The following is a 25,662-nucleotide window of genomic DNA, read 5'->3' as shown; positions in this document are numbered from 1 at the left end:
GCTTGACACTAAATTCTTGCAAGTAAGTTATCTGCTCGCTGAGCAGCATTTCTTACATTTCAACAACGGTTAATTTTATCCTAGCTAGATCTATCTCTTTTATTTGACAACAACTATTTTTAAGTCGCCTATTACCATTTACACTAATAACTTCGAGTCTAATATTATCCACTTCAATTTCACTATTATCATTAAACATATTACCAATAATATTACTATTGTTACAACTGAATAATAAATAAACATAAAAGAATCTTACAAATTGCGAACTTTTCTAATCAAAGACTATATTTTAACTTAAAATTTATTGTAAAACTGAGATACACGATTTCTAACCAATGTTGCATGCTCAGGATTGTGCACCAATTATGCCATCTCTTGGGGAAAAAAAGTAAATAATCCGTAGGATTTAAGTTAGCTGACATTCTCAATAAAACTTCTAAATGACCTTTTGGGTAAATAACTTCCCTGGAAGCAGGTGCAGCACCATCAAATACAACAGCAACTTCATTAACTATAGGTTGCAAATGAAACATTAAATTATGTAAGCAAAGTTGATTGCAATGTTATTGCTTTTTAAAATTTACTGCTGCAAGTGGGTCAGAGATATATAGTTGATAATGTTAGGGGAATATCTTGATCTGGTCTAACATTACCTACACAATGAAAAACTTGACCACATATTTTAAAACATGGCGGCCTAAGATTTTTAGGTTAAACCACAATATCAGTAAATAAAGCAAAATAAAGACAGGTATATTAAATTCTAATGTATTTTTAAAAATTGATATTGGAATTATGATATAACTTCCTGTAAATCTTGCAGAAATAGTAAAAATGAAAGCAAAACTACCTTTTTATTATGGCAACATAAAAAATGTGTTTCATCAAGAAATTTTTAGACACAGCAATGCTGACAGATCTGGCTCATTTCTTCTAAATAATTATAATCTAGAATAGTATCACTTCTAGCTATACAATATATTCTGATTGTCTAGCAGCATTTTGTACATTTTGAGGATGATTAATCTCATCTAAGCTATCTCTTTTATTAATGTGATAATTACTTTTAACTTGTCTAACCATGATGTACTAATTTTGGTATAAATTTCTTCTTACCAAGCAGCATTTCTTATATTTTGATGACAATTAATTTCAGCTTGCCTAATTCTAATCATTTCAATAAATTATCAATTATTTTTAAGTTAATAGTATTTCTTCTAATAACTTATTTAAGCCTAATACTGACCATCCAAAAAAAAAGAGAAAAGAAATTAAATAAAAATATCAAAATAATAATAGTCTAAAGTGGTAAACATATCTACAAAGTGGTAAACATATCTACAAAGTGGTAAACATATCTACAAAAAGAAAAATCAACAAAAACCTGCAATCATAATAACAAAGATATTATTTGGTAATAAAAACAAAAACACAATGTTGAATCTTGGTTTCTCATCTATAAAACAATTTTATTTAACTATTTAAAAGAAAAAAAGAAAAAAAAGTTCAAAATGTTAAGCAATGTATTTAAAAAAAAGAATCAAATGCAATTACTTTAGAATATATATGATATTTAAACCTCAACAATTTAACTCATTAGCTTAACCACTGGTTTACCATTGAAAATTAATAAACAAAAATTAAAACATTTTATTTCAATGATTATTCAAAATAAAAACCTCTAACAATTTAATTTAGGATTTAATAATATCCATATTTTTTTTGGCAATGTCAGTTAGTATATTTTTATCTTATGTAAAAAAAAAAGTTGAAACCATTTAAGAACAAATTTAAAAATGATTTTTTTTTTTACTTTCTGCTACTTTTTTCTATTTACTATTTTCTATACCTTATTTTTTTTTAGCTAAAAGGAAGTATACATATAGATACAGAGAAATTTAAAATATACTGAAATATATGCAAATTTATGTAAATACATATGTCCACAAATAACAGTCTTATTTTATTTAAAAGGAAACAGGCTATAAAAATTAGGAAAACACAAACAACCAATAAAAAAAAAAACATTTATAATTTTATAGTAAAATTAAACAATGAACAACATCAATTCCTCTTGAAACTAAAAGTTTATCAGCTCTAATTCGCTTGCAGACCGAAAGACCGCGTGGAATACTACTCCGGGTGTACAAAAGCCTAGAAACTACTTTAAAAAAGACACTACTACTATTAAATTAGCGTATTAATATTTAGATTATCATAGGGTTAACTCAGAATAATGTTTTTAATCTCCTTTTTCAAGTCTTTCTAATTCTTTCCAATAATAATAATAATTTTTTTTCTTTCTAATGCTTTTCTACATTTAGTACAAATGCCATTAGAAAAATTTTTATTGTTCAAATCAAATGATTTTAAAAAGAACTTATGTGTTCTGTTCTATGTCACCTTTCCTGCTTTAACTTCTGTCATTCCTGATCCTTTTGAAAAACAAATTAGACAGACTATTATCTTTTTTTTTTTTTTTTTTTTTATTCACCTACTCAAGGCTGAGAGGGCCACTACAGATGAGGAGACTACTTAATAGTGTTTATAACCCTCTCTCAACTCTTTAACTCTGAACCTTGACAAACAAGGCTGCTGCATGGAGAAACAAGTTGAGATCTTTATGAGAGTTTTTAATGTTTGGCATTTTGAAATGATATGAGCAATGCTAATCAATTTTTAAAATTTTTTTATTAACTACTGCAGCAGATAAAAAAGGTTCATAATATCTGGTTATAAATTTTTTTGCGGTATACTACAAGGAAGTATACAAAACAAAGGAATGTTATTTGTACATTTAACCTGTAATGTAAATGTCTTTTAACCGTAATTAATGTATTGTTTATAAAATTAGGGTCCTAAGGTCCAAATGTTTGTTAAGGAAGGGAGCAATAATAGCAACTAAAAAATAACTCTAAAATTATGAATTCAATTAAAGTTCTTCTGTAAAATTCTCATTTAGTAAAAAAATATTTTAATATTCAAAGGTTATGACCTTGTAAAGTTGACAACCCACTCAAAAAGAGGGGGTTTCAAACTTTCTTTAGTCACCATTTTTAAATGACAAGAAATTTTTTTTAGAAAAATTAATTTTTCCAATAAATTTCGATCAATTTTAAAATAATACAAAAAAAAATGTTCTTATTTCTATGTTTAGGACTGGGTCTCAATTTTTCAGGTGTATATTGTTCCCAGGCTTCTATCACTGTAATTTTTTGTAAAACATTCTTATTTGATACCAGTATCAATATTACAAAATTAAAAGTTTGCACCATCTCTAGAAGTTACCTATTTTGAACACCAAAAATCCATGACCTGCCTATTTAACCCAATTTTTTTTGAAAGACGTTGACAGAATATTTTCAAAATTTAGATTATAATTGTACAAAGTATCGTGGTTTCAAAATTGCAATCTGATTCTGGTGGACATTTTTTTAAATAAATTATTTCCTCTATTGTGTGATTACTACATTATTTATCAACAAAACTCTGGACTGCTTTTTGCGTAATATTCTTATTAGTTATCCAAGCAATTGCTTGTATGAAATTAAATTAAAGAATGTCTTAAATTAATTTTTGAAGATATCTCAACCAAAATACAATGCATAGGAAAAATAAGTTTACAAAATTTTAAATAGATTTTTTGACTTGAAACATAAAAAAGTTCTTGCACATTTACTTTCCCTTGAGCTCTAGCAGGAGAGGGGCTGCAAAGGCTCACATTGTTCCCCTCCCCCCTCTTTCCTACCTTCTTGAATATAGACCTGTTTATATATTTGATGTTAAATACTTGAGTTTTTTTTTTTTTTGTACTTTTCATACAAGTTTTTTTATTTTAGAATGAGGCAAGAAAACTAAATCATCAAGAAGTTGCAGCTGAAGACCAGCAAAAAAAACTTCCAAAGAATTTTGAAGCACGTCGTAAAAGGGCAGAATGGGAGTTAAATGATAAAGCTGCACGCCAGGTACAAACAGTTTACATATTTTATACTTTCTACACTCTACCAGTGCAGTGGTAAGAGTGTTGATGGATCGAAATATTCAATGTTTGATTTTGACAAAATAATGACATTGATGAGAAAGCTAACAGAAAACTTTCTCACTAAATGCTGTTCCATGATGTGGCAAGTCTTGATACATCATGACATCATCAGTATCATCTTGGAGTTTTTTAGTTAGTTAAATTAAATTACATGGAACGGGCATGTTTAACCCCATCAACAGCTAGTTGGGCGAGCTCATGCATGATCGCACGGAAGATGATGCACTGTAGTAATTATGTTAATAGCTGATCGAGTTTTCTTTAAAGCAGTTGACACTATGAGCACTGACAACTTTGTTTGGTAATGTATTCCATGAGTGAGTGACGCAGTTGTTAAAAAAGTTAAATTGAGCGAGGCAGTAGTTGTCCATTTTACAATGAAAGTGCTTGAAATGATTGTAGCTTGGTGGGATGTTAAGTGGAGCAACGTGCCAGCTAACTGAGTTAATTTTGTCCTCAATTTTATATTTTTGGATGAGGTCTCCGCATAAACATTTATTGAGTAGTGAGGAGAGTCTCAGTTTGATACATATTGTCTCATAATCAAAGCGATATTTCATGTGGTACTTTGGTGGCCTGATGGATTGGATGCGTTTTATGGTATTTATGTCTTTTTTGAGGTACTGGCACCAGGCAGTATCTGCGAACTTGAGATGTAGGCCTATATAGGTGGTGCAAAGCTTTTTACATACTTTGGCGTCTCTGCTGATGAAAGTGTGTTTTAAGATTCCAAGGACATTATTGGCCTTGACAGTGGCTATTTTGGCATGATTTTCATACATTAAATGTTGGTAATTTGAATACCTAGGTCTTTTTCAAATGTTGTTGACTCAAGTTCAGCTCTGTTGACTTTGTTGTTGGCGTTATACTCATTCATTTAGTAAATGTGTGGCAAAACGTTGTATTCGTTGATGTAGATAACCTTGCATTTCTTGACATTGAGTTCTATCAACCAGGTTCGAGTCCATGTTATGTTGCTATAAAGAAAAGCTTCAATTCAGTCGAAAATTTTACCTTTAATTCCGTAGGATTCAAGTTTTTGCATTAGTCTTTTGTGAGGGACTTTGTCAAAAGCTTTGGCAAAGTCAACAAAGAGCATGTCTACAGAAAGTTTATGAGACATACTGTAGGTTAAAAAGTCAATGGTTTCAAGCAGATATGTAATGCAGGCTTTTTTATTTATGAAGCTATGTTGAGAATTGGTAATAAGTTTGTTGGCTACAAGGCTCTCCATGATCTTGTCTTTTACCTTTTTTTCCATTATTTTGGATGGTACAGAGGTGATGGAGATTGACCTGTAATTTGCTGGGTCTGGAGCCTTTTTAAAACAGTGGCATTGCATTTGCTAAGAGCCACGACTTGATCTAATGATTTCTGAAAAATAACAGCAAATGGGGTAGTTGCCGCCATTGGCCATGCACAGACGGGCTAATACACCAAGCACAAATGGGCTAAATGGTCACTTCCAGTTGATTTGTTGGCGTTAAGAACAGATAAGTGCTTGTGAATGGAATCATAAGTGATGATAACACAAGAGATTAGAGCAGTTGTGTATTTGATGAAGTAAAGATTGATCTGACAGTTCAATTGTGAATACTGACTGGAACTGATTGTTTAGTATATTGACAATAAGTGCTCGGTCGCTGCTTATTTCCCCAGAGGGTGAGCACATTTATTTGATTGCTGACAGCGCGTTTGCCATCTACTCTAAGTGTAGAGACATTTAGGGTTCCATTTATTGTTAGTTGTTTTGTTTTCAAATTCTTTAATTGAAATGCAGGAAGGTTTTTTGATGAAGTTTTTAGTGAGATTGTACTCTTTGACAAGAGGTACAGTTTGCCATTTGCTGTTGTGCAAAAGTTTTTTTTAGTTTGGTTAACTAGAGTATTTTGCTAGTCAGCCAAGGCTGCCTGTGTTTAGTCGGTTTGGAGGGGGTGTACAGAATGAATTCGTGACAGCATTCAATAAGGTTGTTGCAGAAGATTTGGTAGCATTCATCTGCATATTGATCTTTAATTAGATTTACCCAATTAACTTTCTTGCTTAGTTTGGAGTAGTTACCTTTCTTATGAATTTCAAGCTGTTAAAATGGAGAGAGTTGTGAGCGTTTATGGCTAATTGGTGTTGCCATGTCAGAGTGCAGTCTACCAAAAGTAGGGCCAATATTAATGTGGCTTATTTGATTGGCCCTTTTGCTAGTTATGAGATCTAGCATGTTTTTGAATAGACTGTTGGCTTGGATGAAGGTGGGATCAAAAATGTGTTGGTGTAGGTGTAGGTTAAGTAGGATTTCAGCAAATTTTGTGCCTAAACTAGCTTCGATGCCATTGTTATTGATCTAGTTGTCAAGCCATTTGACATCTGGAAAATTGAAGTCACCGGTGACTAAACCATTAAACTTTTTAATGGACATTTTTGCATGGGAGAGTTTTCACTATTTCATCAAAGACCAAATTGTTATTGGTAGGTAGACAATAAATGCAACCAATTAGGAGAGATTCTTGTGGAAGTTTAAGTTCGAGCCAGAGCTGTTCCAAGATTTTGCATTGAAAATTGTTGTGTAATTGAGAATGGTCAGTTTTAAAAACTACACTTTTAAAAAAAGTTTGAATCTGCTAAGTGTTATGCAACTTAAAACTCAAAAACATTTTTGTATCATAAGTATAAGGATTTAACACTGTCTTAAACACATTTATATTTCGTATTATAAGTATAAGAATGTAACACTAAATGTCTTGAAAATTTGACATAAGCAATAAGCATGTAAATTTAAATAATCTTTTGTTTATTTATTATATATATTTAAGAGTGCACTTGAGAATGGTGAGAATTACGATGAAATAAAGCTTTTAGAAGAGACAGCTGATGACATCGACAAATTTGAGAGAAAAAAAAGAAAAAAAAACAATCAAGATCCTGGATTCATAGGTGACTTAAATCTTGTAATTATTATTATTTTTTGTTAAAAAAGTTAAAAAAAAATTTGTCAAAACCGCTTTTTATCAAAGTTTCTTAATTAAGGAAATGTAATGTAAATTGTGATGTAAATATATATTTTAATTTATAAATAAATAAATAATAATAGATAAATACATAGGTTTACCCACAGCTACTGTGTTTTGCCAGAATAATGGATAAGTTGACAAAACACTTGCTCAGCTGTGCAACAAATTATTATATTAGTAAAATTTTATAATATTCAAAATCTTTTTGATGGAATTGTTCATCATTAACCATTAAATAAGATTTTAGTTTTTTCTTATAATTAGGTGTGTTTTTTTATTACAGATGATATTTGGAAGTATATCATCTGTGTTATACTTCCAAATAGCAAAGTTTAGGACAAGAGTGGGATAATGCTTGATTACCAAAACGACTACTGCATTTTATTTCCTTTAATTTTAGTGTTCTTTTTGACATTGGTTAATAAATTAAATTGCATAATGACGTTGGTGCTTCCAGGATAATAGATTTGTACTTTATCAAAAGTACCTTGAAATAGATTCTTTCTCTAATTTTTAGCCAATGTAAATTGTTAAAATCCTGGTCATTTACTTGATTTTCTATTCTGGTTTTAAATACTATTCTTGAATAGACTGCAGTTTTTTTAATAGTGTCTTTTCATTCCCAAAGTAGAGGGAGTTGCAATAATCTAGCTGTAAAAATATTAGTCAACATACTATGGTGCACAAATTTTTGTGCGATAAAAATTGTTTTATTTTGGATATTTTGCTCATTATATTGTAGCAGTTTTTAACAATCTTAATTATTTATTTTTTTATGTCAATTCACCTACTCAAGGTCGAGAAGGCCTTTACATACGAGGAGGCTATTTAATTGTGGTTGCAACCCTCTCTAAACTCTATAACTCCGAAATATAAACCTTGAAGAACAAGGCTGCTGCATGGAGTAACAAGTTCAACGCAGTACTACCAGGGGCATGGTGGGGATCAAACTTGGAACCTCTTGCTTACAAAGCAAGCACTTTACCACTACACCAACACCGCATTTATTTGTATTTTTAAAGATAATTCATTGTCAACTATCACACCTAAACTTTTTTGCGGAGTCAATAAATCTAATACATTCCTTGTTAACAAAAGTAACTTTAGTAATAAATCATTTTGATTGCTAAATGGTGCCACAATTGGTATTTTTGTTTTTAATTGGTTAACACTTAAAAATGATTCACTCATCCATTTAGATATGTATTTAAAGACATGGTATATCCAGGACTACTGCATTATATTGAGATGAAGGAAGAAATGCTTTTAGAGTTTGATGATCATCTGAGTATCCAAAAGTTTTAACATTGATTATGTTTAGATATTTGTATAGTGGTCTCATATAGATATTAAAGTGTTTTGGACCCAGGACTGTACCTTGCTGTGCTCCATATTTTACATTTTGGTTGTGGAATAGGAGTTTTGAATTCGTGGAACTAAAAACAATTCGAACCTCTTGTTACCTGAGTCAATTATACCTGTTTCACTAGTTAATAGCTCAAGTAGTTTTTGTCTATATTTTTTTTTGTCACTTTTGTTTTTCTTAAAGAAGTTTGATGGAGAATATATGCCTAAGTTGCATATATTCTCCATCAAACTAAGTTGCATATATTCTCCATCAAACTAAGTTGCATATATTCTCCATCAAACTAAGTTGCATATATTCTCCATCAAACTAAGTTGCATATATTCTCCATCAAACTAAGCAGCTGTTTAGACTATTTTTATTCTTTTAGTTTTCAAAGGCTTTCTGGGTGAAGAATGTTTCTGCACAATTTCTTCCATTACTTGGTTATATACTGTTATTTTGCCTTTCATATTTTCAGCTGATGATGTTTCTAGCTTATTTCTTAATATTTTATTGTTAAAGGACTGCATGTCCACTGTTTTTAAGCTTTTGTATGTGATGGTATAACTTTTTTTCTAATTTTTGTTCTAATTTAAAATCAATGAGAAAATGGTCACTCAAATTTTAGTCTATCACAGCTAGTATAATTAATGATATTTCTTCTGGCTTATTAATTACTATATCTAGTATGTTTCACATTTTATGAGTTAGTTCTTTGACTTGTTGTGTAAGATTTATTACATCTAGTATTTCTTTAAAGCTTTTGCTATATAGTTCTTTAGTATCTAAGTGTATGTTTATATCACCAGCTATAAATATGTGCAACCTGTTATTACTATTCTTTCAAGTAAATCAATGAATTCGTCCAGAAATGTTGTGTGAGAGACAAATATTAGTCTATAAATGTGAAAATTAGTGATCCTTTGGCTACAGTAATTTTTACACACAGGTATTCAAAGGAGTGAAATTATTTATTTGGTAATTGTTTGTGCTTAATCGATTGTTTTAACATAATTCCTACCCTGCCACCTTTTTTTTGTTATTTCTTTTTTTTTCTTATTTTGTGATGTAAAACATATCCATAACTTTTTATCATTGCTGTTTTGTTATTGTTTTCAGTCTGTATTTCGGTTAACTATATGCTCCATTACATCTAGAGGTTTATTAGTAAGTGAGCAAACATTCCATAGTTATGCAATAACATTCCATAGTTATGCAATAACATTCCATAGTTATGCAATAACATTCCATAGCTATGCAATAAAGTTTCATATTAATAACTAGAAACAAAAGTTAACATTATTTTCAATAAATCATTTTGAAATAAAAAGGTTTTTTACAAAATGTTTTAGTAATTTAATTCATTAAATTTTTTTTTATTAAAGTTGTTTCAATTTTTAAATTCAAACTTGAAAAAATTCTCAAGTTGTTTTTTAAGAGAAAAAAAAAGTTTTGTTAAAACTTCGAAATTTATTGAAATCTTTAAACATTTTATTATTGTATTGAAAATATCGATCTAATTTAGTCAAAGTTGGTTCATTGAACCAAAGTTGGATAATTTATATAAATGTTTGTTGCATCATTATATTAATCTAAAATAAAAATACATACAAATAGTGAAATACCTAAAATAAAAATACATACAAACAGTGAAATACCTGTCTAAAACATACACGTTTGTTGTGTAATATATAGATCATTTCCAGTTTTTTTAATTTTTTTTTTTTTGTCTTAAAATTGATTAACAGAGTGAATCTAAAGTGAATTTAATATAAATAGTTTTTCACTTTATCCAATATTTAAAATTTTTTAGGTAAGGATGTTGAATGCTGGATCTTCTTATTCATTACATTGGTTTTGCTTGTGTCTCTTTTTTTATGACTAGGCAACTCACTCTATTATCTCCTAATGAGGGACCAGCTCTAAAAATTGCTCAGACTGTTAGATAGTGTACTAAATACTATCTGTACTTTGAGTCAAGTTCTTTAAGCAATTTAAAAAATGACTAAAGTATCAAAAACTATAACGTACAAAATACCATTGTCATCTTCAAGTTCTCTAAATCTATTATTTACTAATATTTGTGGTCTTCAAGGTAACTTTTCTTCGGTTAAGTCTTATCCCTTGCAAAGCTCAACATACTTGCTCTTTGTGAGACTAATTTGAGCTCAGCTGTCTCATCTTGTGATATTAGTGTTGATGGTTATCTCCCTTTAATTTGTAAAGACTCTATTAGTCACATGCTTGGCCTAGGCATTTATATTCTTGATCTTATTGACCAAGCCCTTTCTCTTTATCCTTCAGCTAATCACACTGAATGGCTTGGTTCTAATGTCAGTACTCTGTAGGTGTCAAGTTTGCTTTCCAGACAATTCGAATCATTTACCTTCTCTACTCGACTTGTGTCTTGTTTCTGATCCGAGTCAATGCCCAGTTTCTCCACATTCACACTTAGATGCTGCTGATCACAGTTTGATCTATCTAAAACTATTATCTTATTCTTCTTCACCATCATAATCTCCCTATCATAGTACCTCTTACAACTACCTTAAAGCTGACTGAAATTCTTACCGTGATTTTCCTCATGATGGCCCTTGGGTACAAATCTTTTGTTTTTCTGCTGACAAATGTGCTTCATATGTAACTTCTTGGGTTTAGGCTGGCTTGGAAACTTTTATACCCTCTTGACAATTGAAAATCAAGCCTCGCTCTTCTCTATGGTTTTCTTCTCATTGTGCTGCTGCAATTTCCAATTATAACCATTACTTCTATATCTATCGCCAAAAAAATTCTCTAGAAAACAGATGTCTGTTTGCTATTGCTAGAAACCATTGTAAAAAGGTTTTGTCTAATGCCAAAACCCGCTATTTTCAGGCCACAAAGCCTCATATTTCATCTCAAAGATTAGGCTCCAGAGACTTCTGGAGAATCTTTTACAGTGTCTATAATAAGGGCAAATCTATTATTTCTCCTCTCTTGCATTGTTCAGATTTTGTCACCTCACCTAAAGACAAAGCTGAATTGTTTACTAAGAACTTTTCATCAATCTTACCTCTTGACTTCACTCATGACATTGTACCTGATATAGCCGACAAACAGGTTCATCCATTGCTTGACATTCCTATCACTCCAAATGTTGTATCTAAAGTGATTTCCTGCTTCGACTCCTCTACAGCTTGTGGTCCCAACAACATACCTGTTATAGTCTTGAAGTGTTCTCCAGAGCTGTTGTCTATACTTTCAAAACTATTTGATAAGTGCTTACAATTGTGTTGTTTTCCAGCCTGCTGGAAAGCAACATCTGTTATTTCTTTTTTCAAAAGGTCTGGAAAGCAATCTGATTTGTCTAACTACCATACCATTAGTCTTCTTCCTATCATAAGCAAGGTATTTTAAACTTTAATTAACAAATACTTAATCTCTCATCTTGAATCTAATAACTTACTTTCTGATCATCAATATGTTTTTTGATTTTCTCTTTTTACTGGTGATTTGTTAATGTTAATAACCGATAGGTTTTATTATGCATTATGTAGATGTGGAGAGGTTAAGGCTATAGCTCTTGACATTTCTTAAGCCTTCGATAAAGTTAGGCATGCTGGGCTTCTCCATAAACTCTCTTTCACATGGTGTATCAGGTATCTTAAGACTATTGATTTCTTCCTTACCAACTGTAGTATAAAAATTGTCCTAAGGTGGCATTGTTTGCTGATGATACTACCATTTGTTCTTGTATTGATAAGAAACCAACACTCTCTGATTGCTTGAAGGGGGCATTTGAGCTTGAAAAGGATATCGCTTCTGCTACAGCGTAGGGCTCTCAGTGGCTGGTAAACTTTAACTCAGATACAACTCAATTTTTCTCAGTTAATCATTATTGCAACAATCTAGATCTTCTTATATTTATGACCAGTAATGTACTCAATGAGTCATCTACCCTTTGTCTTCTTATCTACTTTTTGTCTAGCATTTATACTTACTATACTTAACAATCTTTCTTGGAAACCATATATCAAATCCATTGCAAAATTAGCATCTAAGGTTGCATCTCTTTATTGTGCTTGCCACTTTCTTACTCCGGATTCTATTCTTTATCTCTATAAGTTTCAAATCTGTCTTTGTATGGAATACTGTTGCCATATTTAGAGTGGATCTTCGAATGATTTCTATTTTCTTTTAGACAAGGTGCAAAAACACATTGTAAACACAGTTAGACATGCTCTTGCAGCCAACCTCCAACCATAATGTTGCTTCTCTTTCTCTTTTTTCTAAAAACAATATAATTGGCGCTGCTCTAAGCAGCTGTGTTTAGTACCATCTACTAAAATTCATTCTTGCGTTACTTGTCATTCAATTAAGTCTCACCCTTTTACTGTGACTGCTTCTAAATGCTCCAAAAATTCTTATTTATTTAGTTTTTTTTGTCAAACATCACTGCTTTGGAATTCGCTTGCTTTATCTTGTTTTCCTGATTCATAAAATTTGTAATCTTTCAAGTTGTTTGTTAATCGTTATCTTGCTTTATACACTTCATATTTTCTTTTCTAGTAACTTCCAAATAGTGTTTGCTTTCAGCCTTGTTAGAAGTAAAGATTTAAAAAAAAAAATTCAAAGTTAAAGTTTAAAAATAAATTGTTTTAAAAGAGTCAAAAAAAGTTTTATCAATATTTTGAAAAATTTTTTTAGGCTGCTTGTTTACATTAAACAATAACAAGTTTATAAAGATGTATAAAAGATGCATGGAAGAGATATCTGTATAAGTGTACACATTGCAAAAACTTTTGTTTTTCTGTTGTTATTTATTTGTTTTTCCCATAATTATTATTCTATTTTTTGTTAAAATAGCAACAACCTAGTATAATAAATTTAGTGGTTTAACATAAGTTTCGCATGTATACATTAATAATACTCAAAATTTTCGATGTAAAATAGTATTTTTAAACAAATATTTCAAGTTTTCTGCAAATTTTTAAAATGCTCTAAACTTTTGTTCGCGACTGAATGTTTCCAGTTAGCATTTTCACAAGTTCCCACTTAAGTGAGAACTTGTGAAAGTGCTATATATAGTCCCTGATCAAATTATTAGCCCACTTTATAAATTTTGTAGAATTTCGACTATTTAATGGTTTAGGTGCCGTTAAAATTGGTTTGCAATTTCTTTGTTTGCTGAACCATGTTTTTTGATTCATAACTTAACACTATTAGGCTATTAACAATATAAAATTAGTTTCAGGGAGCCAACATTTTAGGGAGACAAATGGCATCTGTTTAATTCATGACATTTGTGTTTTGTCCGTTGTGCTGTTTTACTACTTTTAAGTGCAGTATTTTTTTTTTGTTAATTATTGTGATTACATGTGACTACATTAGATGTGACTACATTAGTGCAGTATTTTTTTCTTGTTAATCATTGTGATTACGTGTGACTACATTAGATTTATATTATGATACACTTTAAACCATTTTGAAACAATATTTACACATTTTGTATAGTTTGCTTTAATAATTTTTAAACAAAACAATATTTTTCTGTTTTAAAATAATTTTTTAGTAAAAAAATTGTCTAAAAGTTCTAAATAAAAAAATGGGGAAAAAAAAAGACATCAGTTCTGAAAAAAAGCAATTATTTAATATCTTCTGAAAGATAAGCATTACTCGATAAGTGAAATATCATTAGATATTCAGTGGCAAGACAAATTTAGTCGAAAAAAGAAAATAATACCAAGGAATGAGAAAAAGCTAGAAAAAATAATGAAAGAAAATAGATTTGCTACATACTCAGCAATTACTAGAAAGTTAAATGATGTAGAACTAAATTTAGTAACAATCACTGTTCGACAAAGTTCTCATGGATTGGGCAATAGAAGTAGAAAGCCATCACAAAAGCCAAAAATAACCAATTCTCAGAGAAAAAAGCGCCTGGATTGGGCAAATGAAAAATTTCATGCCAATGAAAAATTTCATGAAGATTGTATAATCCAGACAATTAAACACCCCCCTAAAGTCATGTTTTGGTCAGTTTTTAGTAAAAAAAGGCCTTGATCAAGTGTACATTGTGGATGGAATATTGAAACAGGACCAATACAAAAAGGTCATTAAAACTCATCTTTTACCTCAATTAAAGAAGTGGTTTCCAAATAAGCAAAAGAAAATTTTTATGCAAGATGGAGCACCATGCCACACAGCAAAATCCATTAAAAATTATTGGTATCTTGAAGAATTCCACTTTTGAATTGGCCAGGGAACTCCCCAGATCTAAATCCTATGGAAATTGTATGGGAGCTAATAAAGAGAGAAATTTCGCAAGAAAAGGTCACAAATAGAACCCAATTGATTGAAAAAATTGTTTGGCAATGGAACCATAATGCACACTTGAAAGAAACGGCTTTAAGTTGCATTTGTGGCATGCCGAATCTTTTTCGTGCAGTTATTAAAAATAAGGGAGGATCAACAAAATATAAATAATTCATGTTAATAAACATATTCTAATTGTTATTTAGTGTATTTTATGTTAGAAAACAGTTTTACTTTGTTTATATATAAAGTTTTTATTTGTATTTTTATAAAAGTATAAGTTTTACATCTAAGAAGATAAAAAATACAAAAAAATATCAATGTGGGCTAATAATTTGATTAGGGACTGTTTATATATATGTATATATACAGTACTGTGAATAAGTTTTAGACCACAATTCATTTTCATGACTTTGATATTTTTAATTTAGTAGTTATGTTTTGGAAAACATTTTGAGTTCTGAAATAATTAAAAGCATATATATATAACCCTTCCACCAAGTGCTTAAATCATAAATTGATATGAAATCAAAAGTTTTCCAATACTCAATGCTTATTCATAATGTTTCAGATAATTTAGTGAGTAGTTTGGTGAACACTGTTTTATATTTTGAGACTATAGGGTAAAACACACAGTGTTCGCCATGCGACCCAGTCTTAACCACTTGATCTTTAAATGAATCATGTGCCTTTAATTTGAAAGATAAGATCTTTAAACTTATAAAGCAATTAAATCGCCAGTTATAAAGCAATCATCGCTTTATAACAGGCGAAAGTTTAAAGATCTTATCTATAAAATTAAAGGTACAGAATTCAATTAAAGATCAAGTGACAAAGACTAGATCGCATGACGAACACGGAGTGTTTTACCCTAATGCAAGTTTTTAAAAATCAACCAAAATGAACTTTTAACAAACCCTCTAATAAACCCTCTAACTTTTATATAACAATAATCATAATAATTAGTTTATAAATTATATTTATTTGTATTTTTATTTAGATTACGCTACCTCACAATTAAGACAATATGATCGATTAACCAAACAAATGAAACCAGATCTAGAAACGTATCAACAAACCAAAAAAAAAATGCATGATTTTTTTTCATTAGTTTAAGTAACTTTTTTTTGCTATTATTTGTAAATTTTTCTCAAATAATTATTAAAATACTCTATTAGGGGTGAATCTATATTTCCTGGAGCACACAATCTAATGTATGGAGGAAAAGATAGGCCTTCAGAAGAAGCTATCGATCGGATGGTTGGGGATCTTGAACAACAGTAAGTTTTTGATTTATTTTTTTTTCAACATTATATTATCAAAAGAATTTATGAAAAACTCCACAGTATTTTTTTTTTTGCTTCTGTAAATGTTTGCACATTGCTTTTATTCTCAATCAGAATTACAAAGCGTTCGAAGTATCATCGCAGACGTCAACACCATGAGGACGCTGATGTAGACTACATTAACGAAAAGAATATGAAATTTAATCAGAAAGCAGAACGTTACTACGGGCAGTATACCCGGGAAATCAAGGATAATCTCGAGCGTGGAACTGCTATATAAATGCATAAACGTCTGTTTGATAACATTCATTGTGTTTTTACCGTTGGTAGAAAAACATTTGTTTTATAACTAGAAAAAACATCACGGACGTTATGACAGCAACCTTTGCCAAGTAATCTTATCGACATTTAACAAAATAAGTATTACGTTCGTTTTAGAATATATAAATTTGAACGAATGTGAAACCATGCAATAAAATTCAAATTGTGAAACCCATTATCACCAAATATATGCGCGAGTATATATATTATATATATATATATATATATATATATATATATATATATATATATATATATATATATATATATATATATATATATATATATATATATATGTACGCGTATGACACGTTTAGGTAAAACAACGGATTCCGATTTTTATTATTTGGTAATAAATATTTAATATAATTTCTTTAAATATAAAAGAAAAAGGTAATTGTCTTAATTTATCAAATGTCTGTCTACCAGACCCTGCATTTTTTCAAAGGATTCATGGTTGATCCCAAAGGACATTTAAACGCACTCGAAAATTCATCCAAGTTCGAATATGACCCGATAATTCTAAATAAGACAAATTATTGTATTGACTACTAAAACTGTAGTAAAGTAGTTTCACTTATTAATTTTTTCTTACCTAAATTTATTAGGGCTATGATTGCTGCCGCTCAAAAATTTTCTCATGTATTGTTCTCTGTAAGTTCCACACCAAATCTGAAATTGATTTAACTGCTTAAATTAACTTTTCAATAAGTTGATACAGAAAAAAAAAGCTTATAATAGTATTTTAATATTAAAAAATTGTATTAAAATTAGAATACAAACCTGGCCTTGATATACAAAAAAGAGTTGTTCTGGTGTAAAAGACAAGCCTGGTAGTTTTTTATCTTGTTGATGGTTCAACCATTCCCGGTATGCCTTTAAAAAAATCAATTTTTTTATTTACTTAAAAATTTTCTTTCTCGTAACTAACGCGTTTGTTATCATTTACGTTGTTGTTTCCAGTTATTTATTGTTGTTTTATTCGTTATTGTAAGTTGTTTGTTGTTATTTTATTTGTTACGTAAGTTGTTGTCATTTACATTGTACTTTTCAGTTCTCGGTATTTAATACACATTTAAACGCATGCTTTCAGATGTCCAAACAAAAAAAAGGGTTTTCTTTTTTTTTCGGACATCTGATTGTTTTTCTAGACTTCAAATGCATAAATTACACAAGATACAAATATTAGTTACAATTTAGCAACAGCTTATAATATTAAAAATCATTTACAAGTTACCATAAAAGAGACTTTGATGCCGCCATTATCAGCTATGTTTTCGTTCAAAGTCAGCACTCCGTTTATCTAAAAGAAACAGCTGTTTCATTTTTTAAATGTGTATTTATGTATATAAATATATCGTTTATTATATATATATATATATATATATATATATATATATATATATATATATATATATATATGTATATATATATATGTATATATATATATATATATATATGTATATATATATATATATATATATATATATATGTATATATATATATATATATATATATATATATATATATAACTATAAAAATCTCTAAAAAAAGTGATACCGGCATTCCGAATATCGAATAATTTGAATATTGATGGTTAACACACTCGGATCTTTTTTCAAATGCATTTTGACTGGACTCGCTCCACCAGTTTCTATGCTCTCCTAACTCATCGAAAAATCTTCCTAAAATTATGCAAAACACATGTTTTTGTACGATAACCTTAGTTAAAAGCCTTTTAACAAGTTTTTTAGCGTTTAGCGTTTTTTTGTTGTTTAGCGTTTAAAAACCAGGTTTTTAAACGCTAAACAACAAAAAAAGAAACTTTTATATATGAAACAGAAAGTTAATTTTAATGCGACAAGCAGTGCCGTGGCTAGTTGGCTCGCGGTCCCTTCTTCTCGCCCCCACAACCCCACGAAAAAAAAGTCATTAAGTCTCCAATTTCTTAAAAATTTTAATAAAAAAATGCTTTATAAATTATCAAAAGGGCCCCCTAAATTTGCTGCCCCCCTTCCCCCATAACTGGGGGGGGGTTGGTAGCCTTGCCACGGCTCTGGCAACAGGAATTCTAGAAAAGTTTTTTAATAATATACACTCGACGAAATAAGCATATTCTCACTTTCAGAAATTAGGTCATTTTTTTAATTACCTTTCTAATATAACGACATGTTTTATAAAAAAGTTACCTCTATCGTCAAAGGCGTGTGTTATTTCGTGCCCTGCGACAAGTCCCATTGCTCCGTAGTTTAAAGCCCTGCAAATAATAAATAGTAAAGTTATAAACAAGGATAAATTATGTTATCATATATAATTATAGTAAAAAAATATTGTTTTAAATTTAATATTCATTTATTAAATTTAAAATAATGTTTATTCTAATAAACATTATTTCATAAAATAAATGTTTTTTAAAAAAATGTTTTATAATCTAATTACTGGAGCCAACTGTAAACATGATCAACAACAACTATAAGTATATTCAAAACCAAATGAACATGAAGAAATTTTTTGTAAAAATTTTTTATAAACGTTTAAAAACCACTAATTTTAAATTAATCATATATAAAGCTTATCAGGTATCATCTAAAGAAACTATCGAAAGAACCCCCCCCCCCAAGCGTGACGTAATTTATGGACGTCTCCTAATCAAAAATTCTATAGTACTCATATTATAATTGTACATCCGTAGTCTAAAAAACAAACTGTACTTCTATCATTTAACGAAAGTTATGATATTTCTGAAAAAGCATTTACTCTTTACTTCTCTTATAGCATCCTTATTAATTTTTTGTTCAACATAAAGTTAAATTATATCCATAGCTTAAAATAAACATAAAAATGCAAACCGCATCTCATTAATTAAATAATCATTAAAATGCTCATTAATAAAATACGTTTTTTAAAAGAATCATACTCGCTAGTAAAAGAACCATACTCGTTAAAAAATCAAGTTTTTAAACTTTTTGTTTAAAGTGTAAATGGTTATTCTATGATTTAGTGAAAAATAAATTGATATCCAATATGACCCTCATATTTCTTAAATACGAAGGCACTTTACAACCGGTAAAAGTTTGATATTTTTAATTTTGTTGTTTAAAGTCATCAAATTGACAGCTAGCAATTAAAAAAAAAAGTTTTTGTAAACAATTAAAAATTATAAAGTTATACGATTTCTAAATCAAAATATAAGTTCGAAATTAAAACTTACATTGGAACATCCGGGCTGTAAAATGGAGGATGTAACAAACCAGCCATAAATGCTAAATAAAAATTTTTTAAAAATAAATTAGTTTTCTTTGAGCGCGATTCGCCAATATTATTTATATGTCAAACTTTTGATAAATTTAAGCGTAAGTTTTGCTTAAGTTTAAAACACAAGAAGTCTAAACGATAAACCAACAAAAAAATTTGGTGTATACTTTTTATTTATTTATTTGAATTTCATGCTCTATTTTGCTATACAATGCACTTATATACAAAGATATTGTTGGCTTAGCATAGGAACAGCCGTAAATAGTCGTAAAGACTAATCCAAAATAGCGCTCGTTATTGACCAACATTTTTGCACGTCGTATCGCACAACGGCCCGAGTTTTAACAATTCGTTTGACGCTCTAACCAACTGAGCTATCCAACCACCAAAGTTTGGTGTATACGATAAGTCGCATACACCAAACTTGTTCGGTTGAGTGTTTGCAGAACTGGCGTAAATTTTGTCGTAAGTTTTATTCTGAAGTACTAGTATTCACGAAACGAAACTGAAATAGTATTTGCCATACCATATAAAAAAACTGTCCAGCTCATTATCAAGAAAAAAAATTTACAATGATTTGTTCTAAAAGTTTAGTTTTGTGCATTTCATAACTACGTTCAACATTAAAGCAAAATAAAATTATTTGAAATACTAGACAATACAAAATGCTAATGCTAAAATGATGTAAAAGAAATGTTTTAATAAAAAAGAAAACTAAAAATACTTAGGGTATATTAGAGTAATATGAGCACTTTGGCAATATGAGTATACTTAAGAATTCTTTAGATAAAGTTGCTTTGTATTTTTTCAATCAACTTTATGAGGTGATAATAGGAATTAGTACAATTAGCGTAAATTTATATGCAGTAGATAGCGGCTATCATCTAGTTAAAACACTGTTAAATTTTTTACGTTGTTAAAATAATAGCATGAATAAATCTGTGGCGCGAAATTTTGGTGCTAAAATAATGAAATTAATTTTTTTTAAAAGAAAAATATGTTACCTAAAAATCAAATTCATTTTTGTTTGAAAAACAGTCCATAGAAACATTTAGCTTTGACTGACTTTATTTAAAGATGCCATTTTTGTGTAATATGAGCATGCTCAAATTACCCAGTGTTTTTTATGGAAATTACCAAGTTTAAAGTTCTAAAATAACACTAGTTTTTATTGTTTTTTAAATAAAAACAAAACATAGTAAAAAAATATAATATTTCAACAGTACTAAATATTTTTCTGAAACAATACAACTATATTTTCCGCAAAAAATTTTTTTTTTTTTTTTGCGGAAAATATAGTTGTATCGTTTCAACAAAAAGTGGATTAAAATTTGATCTTTTAATGATAAGTTCTATTAAAAACAAATCATTATTCCAAAAATTAGTTCTAATTATCAGGTTGGTATTTTTTTACTTCAATAATGTTATTTTTTTAAGCTAATTTAAAGTGCTCGTATTACCAAGTGGTCTGGGTAATATATGGTCGCTCTCCTCGATTTAGCCTAGCTATATGAGAGTGAACCATCCAGAATGTAGACTGTACAAATATTTTTTATAACGTATAACATTCTTATGTAAAACATCTATATTTCTGGTAAATATATTGCTTTTTGCTTTTTGTTGTTGTTGAGCACTTTTGGTACTTTTTTAAAGTTTCTGTTTTTAAAAAAATATTTCGGGTGCCCAAATATCAAAGTGGATCATGAGTACGGATCCTTATAAATTGCCATGGCCTACTATATAACACGGCCGGATTTGTTGCCTTGAACGCAAAAAAATTAGTGGGCCGAAAAAACACGAGTTTGAAGTTTACAATGAACCGATTTAACAATCTTAAATTAAACTTTTTTTAATTCAAGTAATACTTTATTTTGCAATGCCAAAAAAGTGTTGTGTTGTTGGTTGTAGAAGTAATTATAAGCGAAAGATTGAAGAATGTTCCAGTAACAGCAACCACGTAACATACAAAACTGTGTTTAGTTTTCCTGATAGCAATCAGTTAGATCTTCGAAATTGTTGGATTAAGTTTGTCAACCGAGCTGATTGGAGCCCCACAGAAAACTCAGTTATATGTATCGATCATTTTGAAGATAAATATTTGAAAAGAGGTAAACGTATAACATTGAATTATTGCGAAAATCCTATACCAACAATTATTACCAACCAAAACATCCTATCAAAGCCATCTTTAATTCAATCAACCTCAGCTTTACGTAAGCCCCCTGCAGTTCGTATATATTCTCATCCTTTTCTCGATGAAACATACGATTTTAGAAAACATGATACAATTAAAAGCATTATAGATCTTAATGAAAGTTTTTGTCCAGCAGGATTTTCATTTAAACTAGTTGATAACCGTGTGTTATTTCTTCGAATTTATTTCGACGACGGGGATGTTACTCCTAACATTGAGAGTATTACTATTGATAAAGACTTACATGTAAAGCTACATATGAAAGGTATCCCAGTTCCATTGCCTAAATGGTTTAGAGAAGGCAGTGTTTGTAAATTGACCAGTGCCAGTATGCTTGTTAATTTTGTTTCTTATATGCATGAAGTTGCAAAGAACGTATCAAAAAGTGTATTATCAGATTTATATAAATTATCTCTTTATAAACCACAAGGACGTCCAATCTACACAAATGAAATCATTAGATTTTCTCTAATGCACAGATATACATCAAAACAGGCTTATACTTTGCTATTAGAAGAGTTTCCACTTCCTTCGTTGTCTTATTTAAAATCACTTTCAAAGGGTGGCATTGATCCATTATCAGGATTATTATTACTTTTGGAAAATGGTAGTATTAGTGCTGACTGTGTTGTTTTAATTGATGAGATGTATTTACAAAAAGGTGTCCAATATCATGGAGGAAGATTAATTGGTGCTGATGATGATGGTAATTTCTATTCTGGTATAGTTGTGTTCATGGTGGTTAGCTTGAAAGAATCTATCCCCTTTGTAATTAAGGCCTGTCCAGAATTTCAAATTTCTGGTTCTATGATTAGTTCACATATAGAAGAAACGTTAGATACTTTATATAAAGCATCTTTTAATGTACGAGCTATAATAACTGACAATCATGCAACAAATGTTTCAGCATTTAAAATTCTACGTTTAAAGTTTGGTGAACAAGATAATGAAATATATTTTACTTTTATGGGACACCGGGTTTACAATTTATATGACAGTGTTCATTTACTGAAAAACATTAGAAATAATTTATTAAATTCAAAACGGTTTGTATTTCCACCTTTTGATTTTATTGAGTTTGATGATATTATTCATGTTGAAGCTGGAGAAATTTCTTGGAGTTTATTGCATAATGTTTATGAGAAAGATGAATTGTTACCTGCTAACTTAAAAAAAGCTTTCAAATTGTCTGCCCAAACTTTACATCCAGGAAACAACAAACAAAGTGTTCCTTTAGCTTTAAATATTTTTGATGAAACCACCTCTGCTGCAATCATCAGCTATTTTCCAAACAAAACTGCAGCTGCTGGATTTCTAAGGCTTATTAATATTTGGTGGACTATTTCTAATTCAAAGGTAATGTTTAATACAAACAATAGGATTGGTAATGCAGCTATTCCAGGTGACAAAAAGTCACAATTTTTTCGAGTTTTTGCAACATGGATTAATGAATGGAAAAACTTGCAGTTTCAAAGATGTAATAAGTATACTTTATCTGCTCAAACAACTAATGCATTAATTACAACACTGAAGGGTACTGCAAGTCTGATTGAAGATTTATTTTCAGAAGGATATAAATATGTTTTAACTAGCAGGTTTCAAACTGATCCATTAGAAAGACATTTCAGTAAATATCGACAAATGAGCGGTGGAAGATTTTTAGTCAGTTTACGTGAAGTTCAAAGCTCTGAAAAGATATTATGCATGAAATCCTTAATTAAAACCAATATCAATTGTTGGACGAGCAATCTTAAACTTGATACAAAAATTGACAAAAATGAACTTTTAATAAAATTGGAAAAATATAGTAATGAAATTCAAGAGAATGAGCTTTGTCATGACTCTTACGAAGTTGCAATCAATATATCTGGTTACATCACGAAAAAGATTGGGGATAAATATAACTGTTCTAACTGTCTGAAATCATTAAGTTTCAATAAAGTCTCAACAGAATATTTGGAAATTCTTTCACGTGGTGGTTTAACAAAACCTTCCAAAGAATTAGCTAACTATGTTTGTAATGGGTTTATAATTCTGGACACTGTAAAGAAAATGTTATTAAAGTATTCCCATGATATAAAAAATGCATCCTTGCTAGCGCTAGAAAAATATCAACCAAGTGATAGTGATTTTATGTGTATAGAACATGAGGAATGGGGAAGGCATTTGGTAAACACAATTATTACCAACATATATTTTAACAATGAGCAACAAATTAAAAATGGAAACATTAGAAAAAATGAAGTTGCTGCCTTTAAAGTTCGACAAACCAAAAAAGACAAATGAATAAACCCATAACAACATAGTATATGTATATTGTTTTTTTGAGAAACGAAAGAAACTTGACTTGATTAATCTTTTTGTAATATATGTAAATGCTTTCAGTAAATGTGTACATTTAAAAATTATGCTAGTTTTACTAAAATTTTTGTTAATTTTAGTTGTTTGAACCAATAATTTTAAGACTAAGATTTTGTAGATTAAAATTGATGGCTAAAATAGATAGTTCATTCGGCTTAATGCAATCATGATTTATTATTAGCTAACTGTTTTAGTGTTTGAAGGTTAAGAATTTTGGTAATAGTAATAATTATAGCTAAGAGCAAATAATTTAAATATTATTAATGTCTTTATAGAATTACCTTCAGGTTTTGATTCAAAAGCTAAAAACCTAAAATCGGCCTAATTTTTTGCGTTCAAGGCAACAAATCCGGCCGTGTTATATAGTAGGCCATGAAATTGCTTATTCGCAAAAACTTTGGACCCAGCTTAATGATTTTTAAAAATATTTCAATTTTCGCTTAAGGTGCTCATATTACCCTAATCTACCCAAAATTTAAAGTATTTATCTCTTTGAAAAGCTTTTAACTCCGATTAGATTTTTTTTTTTTTAATTTTGTAAAACTTTTGTATTATAAAATTTTTTTTTTTTTTATTTTAAATATATACTATGAAATAAAAATTTATTTTTTTTTAGTTTTTTTTAGAGTAAGTTATATTACAATTAGGCATAATAATGCAGATTTGTTCAATTATTCATTTCATCCATCGCTATCATTTATTTTATTTTCTTATTTAATTTTACTAAGGAATATTTTTAGAAAAATAAAGTAGTTATTACAATACAGTCACAGTTTTGGTAGTGTATAATAAGTCAATGTATCAAGTCTATTTTAAATAAGCCTGTTAAATTGTCCTTGTTACAAAGAATATTTTAAAATCATTATGTAACCATTAATAATATGTAATGACATTTGTTATGTCTTGAGTTATTTTTTATTTATTTATATATTTTTTTTATTTTTATTTGAGCAGCCGTGGCGCAATGTTTAGAGCGCTTGCTTTAGAATCAAGAAATCCAAGTTTTGATGCTTATTTCGGCTTAATATGAAATATCGTTAATAAAAGCAGCGTGAGCCTTCTAGTTAAATGGTCTTAAGTGGTGCTTTGTGACAAGACATTTAGGTCTTCTTGGAGCACCCTAATATCTAAAAGAAAAACAAAATGTGGCTTTTTTTAGAAATAGATGATATAAACCAGCTGATCTCACATAAACAAATTAAATACATTATCAAAAGATCTTATGGCTAAATTTATGAGTTCTTGTTTTCAACAATGAACTTCAATTCAGAAGTTCGTAATAAATTGAATCGCTCGGACTTTCAGTTTTTTAATTTTCAGTTAAAATTTTTATAACAGCATTTTTATAAAAGCTTTATTTGAGCTATACACTAAATATAAATTCTGCAATTTTTAAATTTAAATTGGTGAATTTATTTATTTATGAGCTGAATTTATTTATGCAGGCCACAATTTTTATGCGGGCCTCTACATTCGAGGACGCCACCAATGATCTCTATAACAATTTTTATAGAGTTCAGTGGAGGTTACTCTTAACTTTTCTTAACTTCTTT

At 29.3% G+C, this 25,662-nt stretch overlaps 2 protein-coding genes across 5 annotated transcripts in view; one reads left to right on the top strand and one right to left on the bottom strand.

The window, feature by feature from the left end:
• Positions 1–16,436, top strand: part of LOC136071873 (pre-mRNA-splicing factor SYF2-like) — a 35,584-nt gene extending 19,148 nt beyond the window's left edge. For both annotated transcript variants that reach the window (XM_065797422.1, XM_065797421.1), the window contains exons 3-7: positions 3,843–3,968; positions 6,853–6,973; positions 15,693–15,783; positions 15,871–15,972; positions 16,093–16,436. In XM_065797422.1, the coding sequence (XP_065653494.1) occupies positions 3,843–3,968; positions 6,853–6,973; positions 15,693–15,783; positions 15,871–15,972; positions 16,093–16,258 (606 nt within the window). In that variant the 3' untranslated portion in view covers positions 16,259–16,436. The remainder of the gene's footprint in view (positions 1–3,842; positions 3,969–6,852; positions 6,974–15,692; positions 15,784–15,870; positions 15,973–16,092) is intronic.
• A 193-nt stretch (positions 16,437–16,629) lies between these two features.
• Positions 16,630–25,662, bottom strand: part of LOC136071872 (endothelin-converting enzyme homolog) — a 40,386-nt gene continuing 31,353 nt past the window's right edge. For all 3 annotated transcript variants that reach the window (XM_065797418.1, XM_065797419.1, XM_065797420.1), the window contains 7 exons: positions 19,511–19,562; positions 18,489–18,556; positions 17,860–17,984; positions 17,537–17,602; positions 17,083–17,175; positions 16,895–16,971; positions 16,630–16,821 (listed from right to left, as the gene is read on the bottom strand). In XM_065797418.1, the coding sequence (XP_065653490.1) occupies positions 16,722–16,821; positions 16,895–16,971; positions 17,083–17,175; positions 17,537–17,602; positions 17,860–17,984; positions 18,489–18,556; positions 19,511–19,562 (581 nt within the window). In that variant the 3' untranslated portion in view covers positions 16,630–16,721. The remainder of the gene's footprint in view (positions 16,822–16,894; positions 16,972–17,082; positions 17,176–17,536; positions 17,603–17,859; positions 17,985–18,488; positions 18,557–19,510; positions 19,563–25,662) is intronic.

Source organism: Hydra vulgaris, chromosome 05, assembly GCF_038396675.1.
Source record: "Hydra vulgaris chromosome 05, alternate assembly HydraT2T_AEP".
Taxonomy (NCBI): Eukaryota; Metazoa; Cnidaria; class Hydrozoa; order Anthoathecata; family Hydridae; genus Hydra; species Hydra vulgaris.
This window is presented reverse-complemented; position numbering and strand designations above follow the sequence as displayed.